General features: G+C 37.5%; 1 protein-coding gene across 1 annotated transcript in view; it reads right to left on the minus strand.

Moving 5' to 3' along the window:
- si:dkey-178e17.1 (tricarboxylate transport protein B, mitochondrial) overlaps window positions 1-23626 on the minus strand; it is a 34408-nt gene that overhangs the window by 9697 nt on the left and 1085 nt on the right. The window contains 2 exon segments of the mRNA XM_051921125.1: window positions 8229-8328; window positions 14748-14832. Coding sequence (XP_051777085.1) covers window positions 8229-8328; window positions 14748-14832 — 185 coding nt within the window.

Here is a 23626-nt window from a genome sequence, read left to right on the forward strand (position 1 = left end):
CAAACACTTCAAAGCTTTTCCTGCACAAACCTCAAGGCTCAGAAATAGTTTCATCCCAAGACCTATAAACACAATTGATCAGTCCACCAAGTGCTCACAGTAGAACTGTTTGTACTTATAATTACAATTACCTCACTGTAAACTTGCACTACAACTGTAATATTGCACAATCTGAGCCACTTTGAGCCATTTACACTTTCTGCACTATATGTACATGTATATTGTACTTGTGCTTTCATACTATATATTTTCATTGTTTTTATCATATTATTGTTATTATCATAGGAAATTAAGTTTACGAAGGATCTGCATATTGAATCTCATTGTACCATATGAGGACAATAAAGGAATTTGATTCAATTCATTAGAAGAGAGCACGTATTTATAAAAGCTATCCTTTTGGCACTGTGTGCTGTTAGAACACTAGGACGTATACTTCATGTCATTTTTCTGATGAAATGCATTGAAGTATGTATATAACATTTTACAGATAAATTGTTAACTTAAGTAATGTATACTGTTAATAATTAAACATGTGGGAGGGATGGTGGCACAGTGGTAGTGATGAGCTGGTGCCTAGTCCAGGGATTGTTTCTGCCTGTTTCTGTGGGCATGTTGGGACTATCACAAACTCTGGATGGATAGATGAATAGAATAACTAAACATGTATTATGAAGATTTTTCAATGTCCCTTAAAGGTTTTAAAGAATCGGTATTCTAAGCTTACAGCTGGTTCTACATTTATTACAGAGCTTATATTGTGGTGATTGGTTATGTGATGAAAGAAAATGAAAGGACACGAATTGGGGGTTGGGACATTTGACAGACACAGTACTGCTGCAATAAATTATTTCATCAACGGTCATGTGCCTCCCAGCAAGCATCTTGTGGGAGGCAAGACAATCTCTGGATGGGGTACAAGCTTATCACCACTGTGCCCTCATGTTTAATACAGTTGTGCTTGAAAGTTTGTGAATCCTTTACAATTTTCTATATTTCTGCATAAATATGACCTAAAACATCATCAGATTTTCACTCAAGTCCTAAAAAGTAGATAAAGAGAAACCAGTTAAACAAATGAGACAAAAATATTATACTTGGTCATTTATTTATTAAGGAAAATGATCGAATATTACATATTTGTGAGTGGCAAAAGTATGTGAACCTTTGCTTTCAGTATCTGGCGTGACATCCCTTTGCAGCAATAACTGCAATTAAACGTTTCCGGTAACTGTTGATCAGTCCTGCACACCGGCTTGGAAGAATTTGAGCCCATTCCTCTGTACAGAACAGCTTCAACTCTGGAATGTTGGTGGGTTTCCTCACATTAACTGCTCGCTTCAGGTTCTTCCACAACATTTCGATTGGATTAAGGTCAGGACTTTGACTTGGCCATTCCAAAACATTAACTTTATTCTTCTTTAACCATTCTTTGGTAGAACGACTTGTGTGCTTAGGGTCATTGTCTTGCTGCATGATCCACCTTCTCTTGAGATTCAGTTCATGGACAGATGTCCCGACATTTTCCTTTCTAATATAATTTAGAATTCATTGTTCCATCAATGAAGGTAAGCCGTCTAGCCCACATGCAGCAAAACAGGCCCAAACCATGATACTACCACCACCATGTTTCACAGATGGGATAAGGTTCTTAAGAAAACACTGCATTCCAGCATTTCTCCAAACGTAACGCTTTTCATTTCAACCAAAAAGTTCTATTTTGGTGTCATCCATCCACAAAACATTCTTCCAATAGCCTTCTGGTTTGTCCACGTGATCTTTAGCAAACTGCAGACGAGCAGCAATGTTTTTTTTTGGAGAGAAGTGGCTTTCTCCTTGTAGCCCTGCCATGCACACCATTGTTGTTCAGTGTTCTCCTGATGGTGGACTCATGAACATTAGCCAATGTGACAGAGGCCTTCAGTTGCTTAGAAGTTACCCTGGGGTCCTTTGTGACCTTGCCGACTATTACACGCCTTGCTCTTTGGAGTGATCTTTGTTGGCCGACCACTCCTGGGGAGGGTAACAATGGTCTTGAATTTCCCTCCATTTGTACACAATCTGTCTGACTGTGGACTGGTGGAGTCCAAACTCTTTAGAGATGGTTTTTGTAACCTTTTCCAGCCTGATGAGCATCAACAACTCTTTTTCGGCGGTCCTCAGAAATCTCCATTGTTTGTGCCATGATACACTTTCACAAACATGTGTTGTGAAAAGCAGACTTTGATAGATCCCTGTTCTTTAAATAACACAAGGTGCCCACTCACACCTGAATTGTTGTCCCACTGATTGCAAACACCTGACTCGAATTTCATCTTCAAACTAACTGCTAATCCAAGAGGTTCACATACTTTTGCCACTCACAAATATGTAATATTCGATCATTTTCCTCACTAAATAAATGACCAAGTATAATATTTTTGTCTCATTTGTTTAACTGGTTTCTCTTTATCTCTGATGATGTTTTAGGTCATATTTATGCAGAAATATAGAAAATTCTAAAGGGTTCAAACACTTTCAAGCACAACTGTACATTTCATCATAATATCAGATATATATCTTAGTATTCTAAAATGATCAGAGAGCTGTAATATCATGAATGTAATGTACTCTGTATCGATCAGTGCCAGTGCACTCCTGTCTACAAAAGAGAAAGCACATTTAAGAAAACATGTAGTGATTCACACAAATAGAACACATAGAATACGAAGCAATTTAACGTGCTACTTAAGTTTGAGAAACTAGTAAATTATTACATTTTAAGATTAAGTTTATTTACAATGTTCTACTTTAATGACAAAATAAACTAAAAGATTCACTGTGTCCCCCATTTTGTTTTTCTTCTCTGTGTCCTAATACGCTTCTTCTGTATGACACTCAGACGGTGGGCTATGACTCACATTTTAACATCGACTTTGCCATCTGACCACTTTTTTTTTTATTTCGGGCACTGTGCGACTTTTGATTGTCATTCCATTAAGTTTCTTCTGTTCCTCATATCACTGCCAATGCCACCAAAAAGTATGTTTTCCTTGCTTCCACTTCACGGAGTATCACCTCCACTTCACATTTGGTGAAATTCTTTTTTTATATGTGCTTCTTACCATCATCTTTTAACAAAACACTTAACTGAAAGGGCTATTTATATTGATTTACATATTTAAATATGCAAAATTCTGGGAGGAGTCAGGGTGGGGCAACAAGTGAATGGAAGTTGGCTTATGCATGGTTTTTTTGCATCTGAATTTTTTTCTGCATACACACTTTTATCTTTTCCATGTTTTAGTGTGAATTCTTATATATTAGATCCCTATTTTTATGTAGCTGTGCTTGTAGTGTGCCACTTTTAGACATATACTATACTTTAATGTGAATATTCTGCTACCTTGTAGGTGTAAGCAGAGGATTACAACATGAAAATTGTACAACTGATTCAGCTTAACATCTAGGTTGTAGTAGTACTGTATAAATAAAATGATTGTGTAGCCTATAGTCCAGTTTATTGTCATGTGTACATACTAAAACTAAATTCATGCTTCTATGCCATCTTATAACAGTTGACCAAAAAAAAACCAAAAAAAAAAAACCACACGTGTACTTAGCAGGCAATGCATATATAGAATTACATACACAATACTATCTGTGCTACCAGTCTAAGACAAGTTGAAATCTAAGTAATCAACTTCAGTGTTAATGTTTATAGTGCACCATATATTGGAATGCATTTTATATTGCATCTAGTAATAAAATACATTACATTTGTCATTCCAATAGATAGTGCATCACTAACATTTATAGTAATAAAATACATTGCTACAAATGTTAGTGGTGCACAATCTGTTAGAATGAAAAATGAATTGTATGTGTCTGTTATTTGCCATTTGGTACGGGATTTGTAAAAACAGCATTAATTCTTTGAGATGCACAATCTATTGGAATAACACATATCACAGACACTTGTCCTTTTGTTAAGGTGGATGTTTGCAAATATTTTATATTATATATATATATATATATATATATATATATATATATATATATATATATATATATATATATTATATACACACACACACACACACACTCTTATGTTACCTTCTTTGCACTTATACTGAATGTTCAGTAACCTTACAACTTGTGGGTAGGATCTTCCCCTGAAACTACTGGTTGTAAACTGCCTTTGGCCATGTACCATTTGGGGAAAGGAGGAGTGGTAAAAGAAGCCATGAAGGATAGCCGAGTGCGATAGTTTTGCTGTTGCCTTTCTAAGGCAGCGAGTGTTGTATATGTACTGAACAGGAAGCAGCTTAATGCTAGTAATATTTTATGCCATCTTCATCAAAATGTGTCATGCTCACTTAAGTTCATCAGTAAAAGTTGGACTGTACAGGGTCTCCGAGTTATCCCACTTTCAGTGTGACTTATTGCAAGGATCATCAACAGTGGTATGTACAATAGGCCCAAACTGTAAAACTCGTATAAAAAATGTTGCTAACTAGGTCCTGAGATTAGCGGCCTCATTTGGGCTCTGAATAAATTAAACTTCTTTTTCAATACTGGTGTTTAGGATGCAGTCCAAACAACTGCATAAGTAAACAAAAAAAAAAAAAAAGGCTGAAATGTTCTCTCCTCGACAGTTTCATTGCAGAAGAAAAAACAAAAACATTTTAAATTCAGTACAAGCAACAGAGTGTGTCAGCAGAATGTTCACATATTCATAATACACAAAACCATGGGATGCAATGTGAATAGCCCTGTCAAATTGAATGACAGTACAGCTTGCTGGCTGATTTTCATGAAAATGCAAAAATACCCCTGCAATTGTTTTAAGGGACTGCACTTTGAATTTTTCATTCTCCCCCGACCCATCACAAATATTTAGATATACTGTCATTTTAGGAGGACAGGACTATAACCTTTAGGCACTTTATTGGTTATTAGTGCCCCTTCAAATGCTAAATCAATAATGACACTTAGTATTATTGCTTTAATATTCATAGAGTAATTGTTTATTAATAGAATAAAATGTATGCATCTAAAGCATTTTATTCTTCTTGGCTTATTATTGCATTGCTTATTTATTATTACATTGAATTATTTAACAACATGTACAACTCTGTGCATAGAATTCACATTATAACACTTGACGTGTGGACAAAACTGGAAATGTTCATACACACACACAAAAAAAAAATCCAGATGCATAAAAACTATGCATACGCCAAGTTCCACACCACTTCCCCTTCATAAAACCCCAATGAACATGAAATTCTAACGCACAAGGGATGGCCAGTGATACAGCATGGCAGAGACACTCGTAATTTCAAGTTCAGAAAGTCCAAACAGTGCCCGAAACAACAAAGAAGTGGTCATTCATCAAAGTCGACATGAAAGGTGAGTTGCAGGCCCCCACTGTCTGTTTATTTTTCAAACAATATTACAAAAAGCTGACCTCCGTGCCAAGAACATGATTCCAGGTGGTGATTTTGCTTCAGTGGCCACGCACATGTTTGGGCACAGGCTGCACACATACCTCTGCCACGGAAACCGCTGGGTAACCATTTGGCTGTGCGGTGTACAGACACTGTTCTGGAGTTACAAAATGCAATAGTGGATGCTGTAAGAGATGTGGCCAATGAACTAAGGAATAACGGGCTTACAATGTGATATTGACCACAAAATAATGCACGGCCACCCGTTTTAACATTCTGCTAATTAACATTCAAACAAAGTAGTACCGCTGTCCGATTTGGCTAATCATTTGGTGAGTCAGGGTAAGGATCATCATACCTACATCTCTAGGGTACAGGCAAGCCACGGTTGTGTGGTACATTATGCAGCACGCAACATGCTTGCTCAATTCGACACACTTTCTGTGGACTGTAGTGCCAGCAAATTAATAAGTGGAAATGCTTTCTATTTACATAAGCAGATTCATTCTCTGAAGGCACCAACGGAGAGATTCTCTGCTCTTTACATGGCTCTTTGAGGGTGACTCGCTATCCTTAAAAAGGGACTGCTTGTCTTTTGCCACACTACTATGGAAAAAACCACCTGCCAACTGTGCAAGTTGTAGTTTTTTATAAGGCTCTCGTTATAAATGAATGCAGTGTCGGCTCATTCTTTTGGTAATTCATCACTGGCTGAAGTGACTTGTCCGATGCAATAGCAATGTGTGTGCAGTTGACTGCTCCGATTACATTTGGAAAACCGGATGTTGCTGCAAATCACACTTTGATGTTTCTCAGTTCAACCACAGTATAAAGGAATGTATTGCTGCTTCTCTAAAAATTCTTTCAATAAGCATAATCACATATATGCTCAGACTATCGATTCTATACTATACAGAATATCCATCAAAAAAACTGTTATTGTATATAGCAATTATTACAGCATGTAATTTCACAAAGTAGAAGGAATTAAATAGTTAGGGTAGTGTCTGGCTATCAGCTAATGGAGGGAGGAACAATAGCCACTACATAAATCAATTACTACTGCTGCATTTCACCAAATAGTCAAGGTTTACACAGTTCTTGTTCATTTGTTTTATTCTTTATATTAATCTAGGAAACTGCCATGGTTTACTTCCACAAAATATTTTTTTTCTTTTCTAATATAGTTGTTTTAACTATATTAGAAAATATCCTCTTTAATAAAATCCCTGTGTGCGTCCAGTTGTCAGTGTGTGTGTGTCTTCTGGTGAAGTGCGCATGCGCGGTGGTACGGTGCGATGTGCGATATTATTGTCAGAAAATTACAAGCGTTTTACGGAAATACAAACCAGTATTTATGCAAGGGGAAATTAAAAGTACACAATACAGTGACATATATTACAGCCACATACAAGCACAGTATTATTGTCAGAGAAAATTAAAGGCAAATTACCGACGCACACGCCCCCTGTATTACCATCAGAGAAAATTAAAGGTATATTACGGATGTACAAGCCAGTATTACTGTCACAGAAAATTAAAGACACACAATACACGATGGCCAGCCCACGAAGAACGGTCAGCTCCAGCAAGTAAACATCAACAAAAGAAAGGGTGAAAGACAAAGAAAATGCGACCAACAAACAGAATGAGGTCAAGGTCCCTTGCCATTTAATATAGACTGTTCCTACTAATGTTTATGCAGTACCTGTTCTAGCGCCCGTTATTGTAACGGGCTTAATGACTAGTAGTTGTTATTTGTTTCTCGAGCTTACCAATGACTGGGTATTCACATACAGTAAGTAGGTTCAGAAAACGAGTGAATAAAAGAATCCATTATGTATGAAGAGCTAAAGTTTAGACAGTAAAAATTATATTAATCTATGAGACTTAGTAAAAGGTTTATTTAAATTGTCAGAATTAAAGAGAAACAGGGAATTCAATTTAAATAAAACAATAAATAGAAATCAATTTTTCATAAATGTCAGTGTAAAAAATAGAAATTATAATAAACACTCTTTAATTGCATGAATATTTTTATTGCTACGTTACTACATTCCCATTGCCCTCAGTTACAGTAAACTTACTTTGAGCATTTAATTTCAATTTCCTTTTTTGATTACAGAAGCAGTTTTCAGGGTATAGAAAGGCTATCAAAAATATTTTAAGCTCATTTTTAAGCTTTTCTTCTTCTCATTTTGTAAACCCTCTCGGACGTTCCTATCTCTTCTCCTGCTACACTCCTCTGCCTATATTCTTAATGTTTTGGCGCACAAGAATATTTGCCTGATAGTAAAATCTGAACACATTTTAGTTTCATAACATGGTTTTCCATTCTTATAACCTCCCCCAATTTCTAGTTTATATCAGGAAGATGTAGATATTGAAGGACAAGCCGCTTAAGCTAAATAAAATGTTTTTAAGAATATAACAATTTGTAAGAAATTTCCTTAACTGTCTTGATTTGTTTTCTTCTTAACAAATCATTAGGTATGTGGAACAGGTTTATGATTTATATTTTAAGACACTTCAATTCTGTTCTGTCCTCGTGCAAAAACTTCAACAGAATAATAATTAAGCAGAGAGAAAATTCTCATACATTGAATGTTCTGGAAACTTTGTTAGTAATCCTTTATTTCTGTATTTGCAGATATTTACAGGTGAAAAGTAGGGCAAACATACAACTTATTCAGCTGCTCAAGTTGAGTGCAGAATGAAAGAAAATGTTAATACATGGTGTATATTATTGGGTTGTACTCCCTCAATAGTCCCCAGTAAAGAAACAGTGCAACCTACCTAACTGCAGCTTTGGGTATGGATCCATACAGTAGTGAGCTGAGACCCCGGTACAAACCCTTGATTCCATGAGAGCCGACAGTCTGTTTCACACAGTCAGCTGCAAAAAAAAAAAAAAAAAAAATCTCCAATTAAAGATAAATCCAACCACCGGAAGAGGTTGGTCAAATATTGTGCATACTTTTCAGTTAAAGGTGATTAAATAAATTTTAGATACATTAAATTAGTGAATCAAGTTTGCATTTTAAATTTTTTGTAAAGGAACTTCGGGTTGCTGGCCAGCTTTCACTGTAACAGCTCTGATGGGTAAAGGATCTTTTATAGTGTCTAAAGAGGGAAATGGTAGCCTACAGAAATTTTAAGAGATTGTAGAAGAATTGTTCCTCTTCTCCACTAGCACCAGGAACCTTCTTAGTTGTGAACAGGGTCATAGGGGGTATATGAGTCTATTCCAGCTAGCACAGGGCACAAGGGAGGAACAAACCCTGGACAGAGTGCCAGTCCTTTGCAGGGCAAACACTCAAACAAAACCTCAATCAAGCACTAGGGCCAATTTAGTATTGCCAGTTCACCTTATTTGTATATCTTTAGACTGTGGGAGGAAACCAGAGTACCAAGAGGTAACACACGTAGACACAGAGAGAACAAACAAACTCCACACACGGATGACCCAGGATGCAAACAGCAGTCTTCACACAGCGAGGCAGCTGTACCAACATGCCGCCCCCTGATGAAAGTGTTTATACGTTACTCTGAAACTTAAATCTGTAGTGAAAAAATAAAGATAATATCAAAGAATCTGTAAAAAGCTGTCACAGTTTAAAATAAAGTCCAGAATAAATAAAAAACAAGTACAAAAAAAACAAATACTTAAGAGGCAAATAGATTTATTCCCACGATTTCATTAATTTTCTACCCCGTGTGCAAGTATAAAAATATCCAACACATGGTGTAGAGAATGTACAACTATTGCCTTCTTCAGTATTCTTGCGTATGACTGAAAAACTAATCAATCATGTTAGTAGAAAAGCACCATAGGACACATATTGTAAAGGTAGGCTACTTCCATCCATCCATTGTCTCCCGCTTATCCGAGGTCGGGTCGCGGGGGCAGCAGCTTGAGCAGAGATGCCCAGACTTCCCTCTCCCCGGCCACTTCTTCTAGCTCTTCCGGGAGAATCCCAAGGCGTTCCCAGCCCAGTCGAGAGACATAGTCCCTCCAACGTGTCCTGGGTCTTCCTGGGGCCTCCTCCCGGTTGGACGTGCCCGGAACACCCTCACCAGGGAGGCGTCCAGGAGGCATCCCTGATCAGATGCCCAAGCCACCTCATCTGTCTCCTCTCGATGCGGAGGAGCAGCGGCTCTACTCTGAGCCCCTCCCGGATGACTGAGCTCTCACCCTATCTTTAAGGGAAAGCCCAGACACCCTGCGGAGGAAACTCATTTCAGCCGCTTGTATTCGCAGATCTCGTTCTTTCGGTCACTACCCAAAGTTCATGACCATAGGTGAGGGTAGGAACATAGATTGACTGGTAAATTGAGAGCTTCGCCTTGCGGCTCAGCTCCTTTTTCAACCACGACAGACCGATGCAGCGCCCGCATTACTGCGGATGCCGCACCGATCCGCCTGTCGATCTCACGCTCCATTCTTCCCTCACTCGTGAACAAGATCCCAAGATACTTGAACTCCTCCACTTGAGGCAAGGATCTCGCTACCAACCCTGAGAGGGCACTCCACCCTAGGTAGGCTACTTGCTATGGAAAAAGGCCAAGAAACTCTTATTTGGATAGAACAATAATTTCAGGTGAATTTCCTGTATTTGTGAACTCACTTTAACTGCCTTTATTTTTATAAAGGGCACCACAAGACAAAGGTTCCACTGAATGTTAATATTTGGGAACATCTGCGAAAAGAAAGTAGGGGAAATCAAAAGGCAATGTCATGTAGCAGTTCCAAGTTTTTTTCTTGCTCGGCACCGATAGTGGGATTAGAGAATTTTTCCATGACAATAAAGAGCACACTGAATCTAGAGACAAGAACTGTGCAAAATTGGCTGTCTAGTTGAGAGACACTATAGTCAGCAAATAACTAAAAGATAAACAAGTAAAAGAGGATAAACCTTTAACCATCATAAAGTATAAGTGGGCACATGAAATATCAAAGACGGATTCAAGTTATTATTATTAGACCTTAAGGAAAGCTATGATTGTATACATTCTTTTGCACTATGGTTATGCTATTCTCCAGTGTTGTCCTTCCTACATTTACATAGAGGGCAGAGAAAAATGAACATTGGCTTTGATCCGTCTCTTACTGTGCTGATCACGTGCCACTGTAATAGGTGGTTCTATACTTCAGGGCAAAAGAACAGCTTATAGTCAATTCTGTGGCAGCAAGAGTACTTCAGGACAGTCTATGCAGTCTTTATTGTGAATGTTTTTCAGAAGACATGCACTGACCTGATAACACTGGCTCGGTTCACTTGTGCCAGGGCCTCTTTTCTAAAAAAGCACTCATATTTCAAATTTTTATCTGCTTGAATGCTTCATACTTTTAAACTCCATATCTCAGACAATGCATAATTTGCTTTTAATAGGATATGTGAAACTAAATATTAACAGACAGTGTGAAATGGGCATGAAGTACATCACTGCCATCATAGTGACCCAATTCATTCACTAAAATGTTTGCCAATTATACATCAAATAGGGAAACTGAAGAGGTTTACTGACAAGAAGACCCAGTTACTCAAGTTCTAATAGAGATCAGTTGTATTTTACAAGGTCTAAATACTGACTGAAAAATCCTCAATGATCTACATGAAAGTTTCTTTAAGTAAATGTATCTGCCACATCAAAGAGAAAGTTCTCTCTAGAACAAATCTACCATGTGGAGCAAAAGCAATAGTGCTTTAATTTATGTTATTAATCATACATTTTTATAGATTAACAGTTTGCTGAACACTTTATAAAGAAGTAACTCAAGTAAACTGTCATGAATTATTGGGGCTCAAAATCCTTTTTGGCAAGGATACAAGGAACCATAGAAATCAGAAAACAGTAAGCACAAACTGACTACATACGTTTTTAGCTCAGAGTAGCAGTGGGGTTATTTGTGGGGGTAGAAATTATGTTTACCCTGAATCAGATCATGGGACTTCCAGGAACTTTGTATAAGAGTCCATAGTCCACCTGACCTCTAATGATCACCCACTGCTGATTTTGCACAAATAGGGTTGTTATTGATTCTACAACACAGTCAGCACAAAATGCAAAGTACAATTAGGATTCCCCCACACCGTCTCTCTTTTTGAAGAACAGAAAATGGTTACTGGTGGAAATAAATTTTATTTACCACACACACTTGCTTATGCTTGTTTTTGCAATTACTTTTTTTTTTATCTTATACTAATAATTTTTCAGGTTGGAAACTGGAAATGTATCGCCAGTGTTACGTGATTATAGAATTAACGCAAGATTAAAAGGTAAAGTAGATGAAAAAGTGGTCAGACCATCATTGTATGGATTAGAAACCTGAGCAGTTAAATCATTTCATGGAAGGAAAATTAAAGCCTACATAAATGAGGATGTTGAGATGAATTTGTGAAATAAAACAAAGCTTGATAACATCAAGAACTAGAGGAATTGGAGGTACAGTTAAAGTTGGGAAATCTTGGATATAGAAGTTTTGGGATGGAGGAGAAGAGGACGACCAAAGAGTAAGTGGATAGACTGTGTGAAGGGTAATCGAAGGTAGAAAAAGAGTATCAGGCGAGGAAGTGTACAAACTGACAAAAATGGAGGAGGAGGCTGTTCAAACATGAAAGAGGGAATGATTTTAGAAGAAGGGCGATTCTTTTTTTAAACAGCAGCATGATATATTTCAGATTACTGGTCTGCGAAGCCTTAAAGTTTTACCAAGAACCGAGAGCTCAGCATGTGTGTTTGCACATGTATTTACGTTTTCCAAGCAGATGTCATTTGTTTGCCAAGGTGCTTTAGTTGAGTCAGCATAAGCAATAAAATTATTTGCCCTGTGCAGCTATTGCTAACTAATCTATCATGTCAGTTTTACTGTAAATTTCACCTGAGGAGGAATAAAGTTTCAAAAATGATACTAGGCTGAGAGTGTGCAAATGATAACATGCTTCATTGGCCAGCCAAGTCCATTGTCTTTCAGCTGGGCTGGCAGCTGTTGTGAAAGAGACTTTTTCTGCTGCTTTTATTTAAAAAAAGGCAGGTATGTCCATGTTGGACCTCAAAGGCTCTCCTATAGGTTTCTTAACCCTACTGACTGGCTATGGTTAAAGCTTGTTATTAAAAGAAAGCAACTTCATTCCAGATGCTAGTAAGCAGCTTTGACTTGGGACATTTATTTTCTAACATTATCTAAATTCAAGAACAAAATTATAAATGCAATGAAAGATTTTTTTATATTATATATATATATATGAAAAAAAAAGAAAAAAAAAACCAGATTTCCTGTACTTGTTTTTTCACAAATTATCTGATTCACTACTCTGCATAGTAAACTCGCCTACATTCCTGTGATGGTCTGGCACACTGTCCAAGGCTGTATCCCCCGACTTGTGCCGGATTCTGCCAGAATAGCTTTGGCCTCCCACAACCACACAAGATGAGGATTATAAATGGTACTGTAGATGTAACTATAGAGACAGTTTAACAATGCCTAGTTAACTGGGTTTCATCCCTAACCCCAATTTAGATGGAATATCTTTTGTTTAATTAATCAGTGAATGTAATCTAATCTACCCTTTTGTTTTCACATAGTAATGCATTCGCTCTCAAAGTTTCCAAGAGATTGCTAATATACACTTGCAAAACGTACACAGTTTTAGAGAGGACGTTCTAATCATTTGTTATTTACCAAGATTGGTGTTCTCTGCTTTGGAGATCTCAAGGCAAAGCAAGCACTTTATGTACTGATTCCACTCTTAGTGGTGTGATACTTGATTTGGTGTATTTCAGGCTACATCCACACTACCATGTTTTCATTTAAAAAAGGCTTTTTAAACAAAAACGATCTCTATCCTATCTGGCATTTTTGCATCATTTACAACAGTATTTCTGTCCATGCTAAAAACGCCTGAAAATGCAAATGATGGCAACGCCTGCCTACATTGGGCATGCGTGCATCAGCAGCAAACTCCTTGATGGACTATGTAGTAAAAAATTCCAAGTCCCATGATAATCAGTTACCTGTCAGCTTTATTCACTTTTAAAACTATCAGGAGACGCAGGACTCTGATAGCACATTCATAGAAAAGAAAAAGAAAATCTTAAAAGAGCTAGAGCTAATTGTCATGTAATGCACTGATTACAGTTGAAAGTAACAGTTTTCAGAAACTGGCGACAATCGTCTTCTCATTAAATAAAGACAAAGCAAATGTTTAAAGCGAAAAAAAAAAAAAAAAGCATAGGCCTATGTTCATTTGTAAGATGATTGATTAAAAGCAGTTTATATCAGAGTGCATCTTGTACCAAAGAAAATTTCTAAAACTATCTCAATAAATCATGTTCATCCTTGCATACATGTTTTTGCTTCATTGCATGGTGTTTTGTCTCTCTCTCTCTGTTCTGTATTATTGTGAGCTCATCTGCATTCTACACCCAGCCACTTTGTTAAGCGCCTGGTTATTAATTTTGCTAAGGAATGCGCTCATCCTTACTGACCAGATAATGTGCAAGTAATACACTTTGATTACAGTCAGTTAGCCAAGTTATTTACAATTTGACTTTCACCAGGTTCTGCATTCTTCACTATAAACGATAACACCACTGGCCACAAGATTTATTGCGCAACTGTAGCAACTGGTGAGTAATTTGCTTCTTACACATGTATGCAGTATTCAAACTTCACAAAACACAATTTAGATGCATACAGGTAAGCAGCACAACGCACACTATGGAAAGCAATTCTTTTATGCCAGTTATGTTGGAAAATGTTTTTCTTCTGTGAAGAGTGATCAGTCAGGGAATAATCGATTGTAAAGAGCAGGATGTAATTGGGGAAGGGCCATTGAAGGGAAAAAAAAAAAAAAAAAAAAAAAACTAATCATAGTGTGATTAGAGTTTCACTTTGGAAAAAACAGGTTTACACCCATGAAATCTGAAATGCTCGCACTATATTTTTTAGAAGAATATGATTCTGGAAAGTGGTTTTTAAAAGTCAATGTTTTCATGGGTTGACAATGATTTGGTAATGTGGTCGAAAGGTGAAAATGTAGACAAATGTATGCATTTTAAATGAAAATAGATTAGTGTGGACTAAGCCTCAGATTGTATCATTAATCACAGGATTTTAAAAAGCATCCATAAGAAATTGATGCCTTGCAGAACAAGGCAATATTTCTTGATAGACTACTGCATGCACTGCCTGTCCTACTTTTTGCACTGCAAAATTTTAAAAGTGACAATAACCAATGCATTACCCAGGAGTTTCAATTTAACTGGCATATTATACAGAAGACTACAGTTGTTCATTGCACTGATACCTACCAATGCCTTTATATCGAGGAGGGTTGGCCTTCTCATCCAGTTGAAGTTGAGTCTTCACATATTCTGTTGGAAAAGTAATGCAGATCTCAATTCCTCCCTGCAATACCACCTGACAAACAGAACCAAGATAACAAATAAATTAGATGGGACACCAAGAGAGAAAAAAAAAAAATAATCTTCAGGTTATTTTCCTGGAAATTTAAAAAAATTAAAAACAAATATCAAAAATAATTGACTGTATGCTGCCTTCAGAAAACTTAAAGACTTAATATTTTCTTATTATTATTAATGTAGAGAAAAGCCAAGCAAAATGACACCTTTTATTGGCTAACTAGAAAGATTACAATATGCAAGCTTTCGAGGCAACTCAGGCCCCTTCTTCAGGCAAGATGTAATCATAATAATTACATCTTGCCTGAAGAAGGGGCCTGAGTTGCCTCGAAAGCTTGCATATTGTAATCTTTCTAGTTAGCCAATAAAAGGTGTCATTTTGCTTGGCTTTTCTCTACATTCATAATGGCTAACACGGTGCAACACCCTAGTACTACTTATTATTATTAAAAAAAGGTATATACAAGTTTGGGTATAACAACAACAGCAATACAGATAATAACAAGTATCAAACGAACCTAAAAATAAATAAACTGAACCTCTTAGAAAAATGCTGAAATTGTACTTTTCTTTTTACAAAAATGGTTTCAACTTTAGACAGAAAGGATCCTGCTAACTACAAGGTAGCTTATGATTTCCTTTGGGCTACCATTAACCAAACTCCCTTAGACAAGGTCAATACAGCTTCACAGTGTATCCTCTTAAGGATTTTAACCTGCCTTACTATGCAGAATGTGAATGTACAATGTTGCTTTAGGGAAGTTACATTCTGTCTAAATTAAAAGAAAAAAAACAAAAAAACAAAACAGGTTTGTTAACACCCCCCCCCCCCCCCCCCCCCAAAAGTTACAGTTCCTTGTGTGTCAGGTTTATGACTGCACACACAAGATGTGAATTCAGTGAATGCATAGAAATGAAGGACACTTTGTTATCAGGTACTCATTAGACAATTTCAGCACTATGTAATTTTGTCCCACTTGTCAACATTGCCTTGACACAATACAAAATATTCCTGATGCAGTCAAGTGCCACCCATGCAGTGGCACAAATCTAACCTGATTGTGACACAGCACTAGAGGATGGTTGCCCTGAAGGACTTTTTAGTCAGAGATTATACATCTGGATCTCCAGAAACTTTAAATAATACTTTCACGTGGATTTAATGATAGTTTGCAAAAAAGACTATTTAACCTATGTCAGTCTCTTGTATTCTAGTGGTTAAAGTTGGAAGAAGGGCTGCTGTCAGCTTATTTAGGTTTGGTCCTTTAACTGCTTTTACTTCCAGGTGTGGGCTGGGTACATTCCACGTGGCTTATTTATTGCACAGCAGTATTGCAACAATGATTGGCTATACACTGGTAAAGAAAACTATGTATGGCTGTTATAAACCACTCCCACACGAACACCTTCCACATAGATTTCTAAAACACAAGAGGTTTGAGTAATTACTGCATTTGTTACTTCTTCCATGAAGGAAAGTGCCCAAGCAGGCCTGTTGAGTGACACTGACAGGCTGTTTGACAAGGGATCTGATGCAACTGTAAAGTTATCGTTGGCAGAGATACAAGAAGCTGGAGCCGCCCCTGGAACGATTCTAACCAACTGCTGAGTCACTGCAGTTAAAAGGTGGAGGGGAGGGTTGGTCACTGTGGGCAAGTTCTTCGCACTTTGAACTTTACACTTGGACTAAAACTTAAAGAAGGAAGGAACAAAAAAAGAATGTTACATTCCATACTAAAACTACTACTAAGGTTCAGGCTAGCAGTCTGCCTTATTAAACAAAACAAGAGGGCTTTCAGTCTTGCCTTATCGGTCTCTCTTATTTAAAAAAAAAAAAAAACACCATCAGGAGTTTTTGGGGATTTGGAACTGGCAGTATGGTTCTGACAGACCCAACAGAAAAATGTTAATTGAGCATGAAGTATTCAATTACATGCTCACACTTCACATCACATGCCTGTGTGCAACATACTGAAGTCATCAAATACTTAAAAACATGCATTTTTAATAAAACATTGAGAAACAATCAAACAAACAAAAGACAGGTACAATACAAGCAAAAAAACTAAATTCAGAAGCTCCACTACAGCTCTTGTCTTTAAAGTTAACCTCTCATCACCAGCATTGGGCTTTCTGCACAAAACTGCTACTTTCAAAGACCTTTACACACAGACCATACTGACATAGGGCTTGGTTCACATTCTGTCCACTTACAGTAGGTGTTTAAACTGCAGACAGCAATGCCTCCTACTTCTGTTAAAAATAAAATCACTAATTGAATCATGTGTACAACAAGAAAAACATTTCTGCAATCTTTTTTAGTTAACCAATAAAAGGTGTCATTTTACTTGACTTCTCACTTCAGTCTTAACAAAGACTACTACATGGAGCCATCCCCATCACAGCACACTACTACCAAGGTATCATTCTGAAATAAAAATACAACAAGAAGCAAAGAGGTTGTTTGAGTGGGTTTATATTATATATTCACTAAAACAATGTCCTTTTATCATTACTGCTTTTAGTAAAGAAAGTTGAAAATTGTTTGGCTCCAGACAGGATGGCTGTGAAAATAAATGCACTAAACAGGCACAGCCTAACTCAAACCCGCAAAAGACATCTGTGGTTATTTACTAAACTGTTTATAGCTGTACATTGTCTTTTTCACGACATATAAAAATTAATTAAACCTAGATTTAGATTTTCATTTTCCTGGCAGTTCTTAAGGCAGTAATGCCTGACATACACAAAAGCAGGCTTCTTCTAAACCCTGTGATATAAGGGAAGCATGCTTTTTACAAAATGCAGACTACCTTTCTACAACTGTACCTCCACTCCACTCCACTTTACACCACTGAATTGGTAAAGCGTGATCTTGCAGGCCTTTCAAACTTGCCTTCAGGTGATGCATCTGTCATCTTGCATAAATATAGACGACTGTACATTCGGACACAAATAGCTAGTCACTTTCTTTAGGCAGAGGCATCACAGGAGATTTAAAACCCACAAGGTGGGTTAGTGTCATTTCATTGCTAGTGCCAATCCACCACTATTTTAAACACAGCCTCAAATTTTGATTTTCTGAACCAGCTTTTTATATTACAATATCAGGGGGAAATGGAGTCAGTCCAGGCAGCAGTAAGTGAAATTGAGGAACCAACCCTGTACATAACACAAAATATGACAATGCTAGGGGAAAGGCAACTTCAAGAGGGAAAGTCTTTATAACAATCTTTTTCAATTATCCTGTCTGGAAGGAAATTAGTTGACACAAACATCTCCAAAAGAAACAAGATGTCATCTAAATACCACCTACATCTACCACTGCGAGATGAATTTCTCTGTGGGCACAAAACTCTGCTTCCATCCACAATGAAGTGTGGCTAATTTTAGCCTTTCTGTAGATGGAAAACAATGTGGTTTTAGTGAAGACAGACCACCGATGATAGGTAAATTTTAGTCAGTATATCCCTATGCTGAAACTAAAATGCAGAAAAAAATGAATTTTAAACTGCTTGCTTTGTTGAGAGTTTTATTATATGTTATGTTGTGCTGTGTTTGCCAATTTATATGCTGTTATATACAACTGTTAGTCTGGCTTCTTTTCTAGAAAAACGTCTAGACTAAATTATATCCAGTTTGTTTGTAACACCACGGATCCACTGGCAACCTACCGGAGAGAACATGAAAGCTGAAGTGGCTTCATGTAGCACACTGCAACACATCAAAAACTATATGCAACATCTCTGCAGAATACCTTCATGGCTTCACAAGCACAAAAGTGCATCTCTTCACCGCCACTGAACCACATTCATGTCTGCAGGTGCATGTCCATTGCTCTTAAACCACATTCTATAAGCTCCTTCAGGAAATTTTTAATAATGCACCATACAAAGCATACAAGAACAAAGTTGACGGAAAGAATACACAAAGTGCAACATGAAGTTATACGATTACACATTTAAATACAACAAATGGCTTACAAAAGTTTTTTTTTTTTTTTTAATATATAAATGTATGTGTACTGCAGAGTAGGAATTAATCTGTTAAAGTCATGGCCGAAATTATCGGCACCCCTGGAATTTTCCCAGAAAATGCACTATTTCTCCCAGAAAATTATTGCAATTACAAATGTTTTTGTATATACATGTTTATTTCCTTTATGTGCATTGGAACAACACAAAAAAACAAAAAAAAAGCCAAATCTGACATCATGTCACACAGAACTCCAAAAATGGGCCGGGCAAAATTATTGGCACCCTTTCAAAATTTTGGGTAAATCGTTTTATTTCAAGCATATGATGCTTGTTTGAACTCACCTGTGGCAAGAAACAGGTGCTGGCAATACAGCAATCACACCTGAAACCAGTTAAAATGGAGAAAAGTTGACTCAGCCTTTCTGTTGTGTGTCTGAGTGTGCCACACTAAGCATGGAGAACAGAAAGAAGAGCAGAGAATTGTCTGAGGACTTGAGAACAAAAATTGTGGAAAAATATCAACAATCTCCAGAGATCTTCATGTTCCTTTGTCCACTGTGCGCAACATAATCAAGAAGTTCACAACACATGGCACTGTAGCTAATCTCCCTGGACGTGGACGGAAGAGAAAAATTGATAAAAGACTGCAACGAAGGATAGTCCGAATGGTGGATAAACAGCCCCAATCAACTTCAAAACATATTCATACTGTTCTGCAGACTCAGGGTGCAACTGTGTCAGCTCAAACTATCCGTCAACATCTGAAAGAAATGAAACACTATGGCAGGAGAGCCAGGAGGACCCCATTGCTGACACAGAAACATAAAAAAAGCCAGACTGGAGTTTGCCAAAATGTACTTGAGGAAGCCAAAATCCTTCTGTGCGAACGTCTTGTGGATGAGACCAAGGTAGAGCTTTTTGGAAAAGCTCATCATTCTACTATTTACAGAAAACGGAATGAGGCCTACGAAGAAAAGAACACAGTACCTACAGTCAAACATGGTGGAGGTTCTAAGATGTTTTGGGGATGTTTTGCTGCCTCTGGCACTGGATGCCTTGACTGTGTGCAAGGCATCATGAAATCTGAAGACTACCAAAAGATATTGGGGCGCAATGTTGGGCCCAGTGTCAGAAAGCTGGGTCTGCGTCAGAGGTCATGGGTGTTCCAACAGGACAATGACCCCAAATACACTTCTAAAAGCACTCAGAAATGGTTGAAGACAAAGTGCTGGAGAGTTCTGAAGTGGCCAGCAATGAGTCTGGATCTAAATTCAATTGAACACTTATGGAGAGATCTCAAAATTGCTGTTGGGAGAAGGCACCCTTCAAATCTGAGAAACCTTGAGCAGTTTGCAAAAGAAGAGTGGTCGAAAATTCCAGTTGAGAGGCGTAACAAGCTTGTTGATGATTATAGGAAGCGCTTGATTTCAGTTATTTTTTCCAAAGGGCGTGCAACCAAATATTAAGTAGAGGGTGCCAATAAATTTGTCCAGCGCGGTTTTTGAGTTTTGTGTGAAATTGTGTCAGATTTGGCTTTTTTTCTCTGTTTTTTTTGTGTTGTTCCAATGCACATAAAGGAAATAAACATGTGTATACCAAAACATTTGTAATTGCAACAATTTTCTGGGAGAAATGGTGCATTTTCAAGGAAAATTCCAGGGGTGCCGATAATTTCGGCCATGACTGTAAGTAGAGGATTTCATAAGAAAATAAAATACATACAGCCAAACTAGAGTGCAAACAAGGAAAACTGGGCTTCCAGGTGCAAACTGAACTTTAATACTGACAAAAGTCCTCTACCCAGACATGAGGAAAGAGTTCCAAAGAGCAGGAGCCTGGAAGCTAAATAACTGTTTGCGGAAAGTTGCATAATGCGCCTTTGCAACATATTTCTAAAGATACCAATGCCATCAGCAGTTAACTACCATTATTTCTGCATATACAAATGCTGTTAGGACTGCAACTTCATAGGCGGCTTCTAACAAAAATCACTGCAGTACTACTGTACTATGAAGTAGCTACTGAGAGTAAAAGGCTGCTGTCAGCTATGCTGCTGTTAGGATTTTATGATACAAATATGCAGTTTCGTGTCCAAGCTTAATTTGCAACCTGCATTACTTGTACTTCACTGGCTGCATGTCTGTGGCCATTGCCTGTAAGGCATGTCAATCAGTTACCTTGCTCCTGAAAACATTTCTGCCCATTCCTGTCGAATTACACAACACAAAGTACTCCTATGCTAACGTGTTCAGAGTTTTCTGGGTATTGCACAAGTCCAGTCTGACTGGCTCTTAGCCAAATACAAGCTAATAGACTGAAACCCCACATTAGCAGCACAACATGTAACACATAATTCTACACCAGTGACCTGAAAATATTTTAAAAGATATATCATCATTTGGTTGCATAATTGCAGTGTTATTTTTTATAAGACTACATCTTAACAGTGCTTAAGATGAATTCAGTCACAACTGTATATGCTTTGGACTAGTCTATTCTTTTTTTCCGTACTTAAAAATATAAATGCATAGAAATAAAACATCCCATGTTCATCTCAGTGACAGTTCTTTTTGTTATACATGTGTGTCACTAAATTAATATGTAACATCTTGAGTGTATGCTGGATTACAGCAATGCTGTAAAAGTCATCCTTAGATGGATGGTACAGCAACAATGGTGACCTTTGATGGACACTACAGATTTTGGCCACTTGGTAATCTGTTTAATTTACATCTACATTTATTTGCTTAATAGACACTTATCCAGAGCTACTAACAAAAGAGGTCAAAACATGATCAAGCAACATCTGTCTGGGGGACTGTTTTGAAACAAGTGCTACAGGACCAGGCTACAAAATTGATCATCACAAGTGAAGAGATCTAAACCAATCAGAATGCAAAACCAGGTAATCCTTTCTTAGTTACGAGCCATTATCAATTATATAGAAACTCAAAAAACAAGAGTCCTCAAATGCTTCTTAAATACACTGAGGGGAGGAGTTTGGACAGAGGTGGGTAGCTTGTACCACCATCTTGGAGCTGCACATGAAGATAATCCAGATTGAGATTTCATGTCATGCAGACATGGCATCAACAGATACTGTTCACTAACAGACATGAGTGGGTGAGAAGGAGCATAGGTCCTCACAAGTGTATTCATATATGCAGGTGCTGACCCACTGACTACTCTGTAGGTAAGCATCAAGGATTTGAACTTAATACGTATTGCTACAGAGATCCAGTATGGATATATTAAAAGACCAAAAAAAAAAAAAAAAAAAAACCCGTTCCTACTGGTACTCCTTAATTCCTTACAGAGAAAATGAAGTAATTACTACATGTAGAATAGAGTTCATGCAACAGTTACAGATACTAAATACATTTTCTCAGTGCATTTGCAATGAAACAAGCATTTACCCAAAACATCACTATATAAATATCTTAAAATTAATAAGTGGTATTATGACATACTAGTAGTAAATTGAGTGTTATTAATAAGTATTAGCAGTATACTATCTATCTATCTATCTATATTACCAATTGTAACATGATGCACCTTTCTTTATTATTAAAAACCTACCTCCTGAAAAATGGACAGGCTGAAAGTAGTAGACAGTGGTGTTTCTCCAACTCATTAGCCTTAAATGCCATTTTTCTGTATTTCTGTCAATTTCCCCAAACACAACGAAACGTAGTAACTTCAATCATGAATTTTCAAAGCAGATACTGGTATAGTGTGGGTTCACTTTGTGCAACAAACACCCAGCTTTCTCACTCACTGCAGTTAAAATAATGATCCATTATAGATAATTATCACAACTGATAACAGGTTCCTGAGACAGGCATTGTGGCACTTAGATCCACACAACAGAGAAAGAGGTCTACTATGGAGAAGTACGAAAGGAAGGAAAAGAGAACTGTGGCTTCAGGCTGACTTGGCTATGCAGGCTCTAGTGTATATTGGACTCTGATGTATGGTGCACCATAGATTAGCACCAATAGAGTGAACTGTTTTCACAGCCTTCACATTTATTTGGCAAGGAATTCATTTTGATTTACTCAGCTTTACATTTCCCCCCTATACCGAATTCTGATTACCCTGCCAGAAACCCCTTTACAAATGTTAATTTCCAGAACACAAATAGTCAAAAAATTATTTTAATGGAAATATTCTGTGTATAGCAGCACTCACTCTGAACTGGTTCTTAACATTTACATTTACTTTTACATTGGAAACCAGTGTCAACCAAGTAAGTTACTTACAACAAATGAGATACAATCATTTACATTAGTGGTCACACAGTGTCAGTAGCAGGACTGTAACCCACAAGGAAATGTTCAGAACAGGTTTTGGTGAAATGCTGATTCACACAAGTGGAGTACAGGCATTACCCATGATGATGCAGTGGCAAATCATCCTAGCTAGTACATCATTTCCCCTTGTGAGTTTTTTTTTTTTTTTTTTTTTTTTAAGCAGTTAAGAATAGGAAAAAAAAATACTCAGGTGTGTTTCGATGGGAAAAGGGAGCCTGGAGACCCCTCCCCCTTGGCTATTATCCATTTTGTGAACACACCTATTTTACTATAGTAGACAAGCTCTTCACGCAGTCAAATCACACAGCAGAGTAAAACGTTCATTTGCATTCTAGTCTACCACAGGTCACACACACCTAAAATAGGTGCAAACTGAAGTCACCTTAGAACACATCATTGGGAAGAAGGTCTGGAGAAACCGCATACACACGCAGGGGGGGCCCGTTCAAGCGCCATACTGATAGTGGCAGGGCCACAG

Source organism: Erpetoichthys calabaricus, chromosome 18, assembly GCF_900747795.2.
Source record: "Erpetoichthys calabaricus chromosome 18, fErpCal1.3, whole genome shotgun sequence".
Lineage (NCBI taxonomy): Eukaryota > Metazoa > Chordata > Cladistia > Polypteriformes > Polypteridae > Erpetoichthys > Erpetoichthys calabaricus.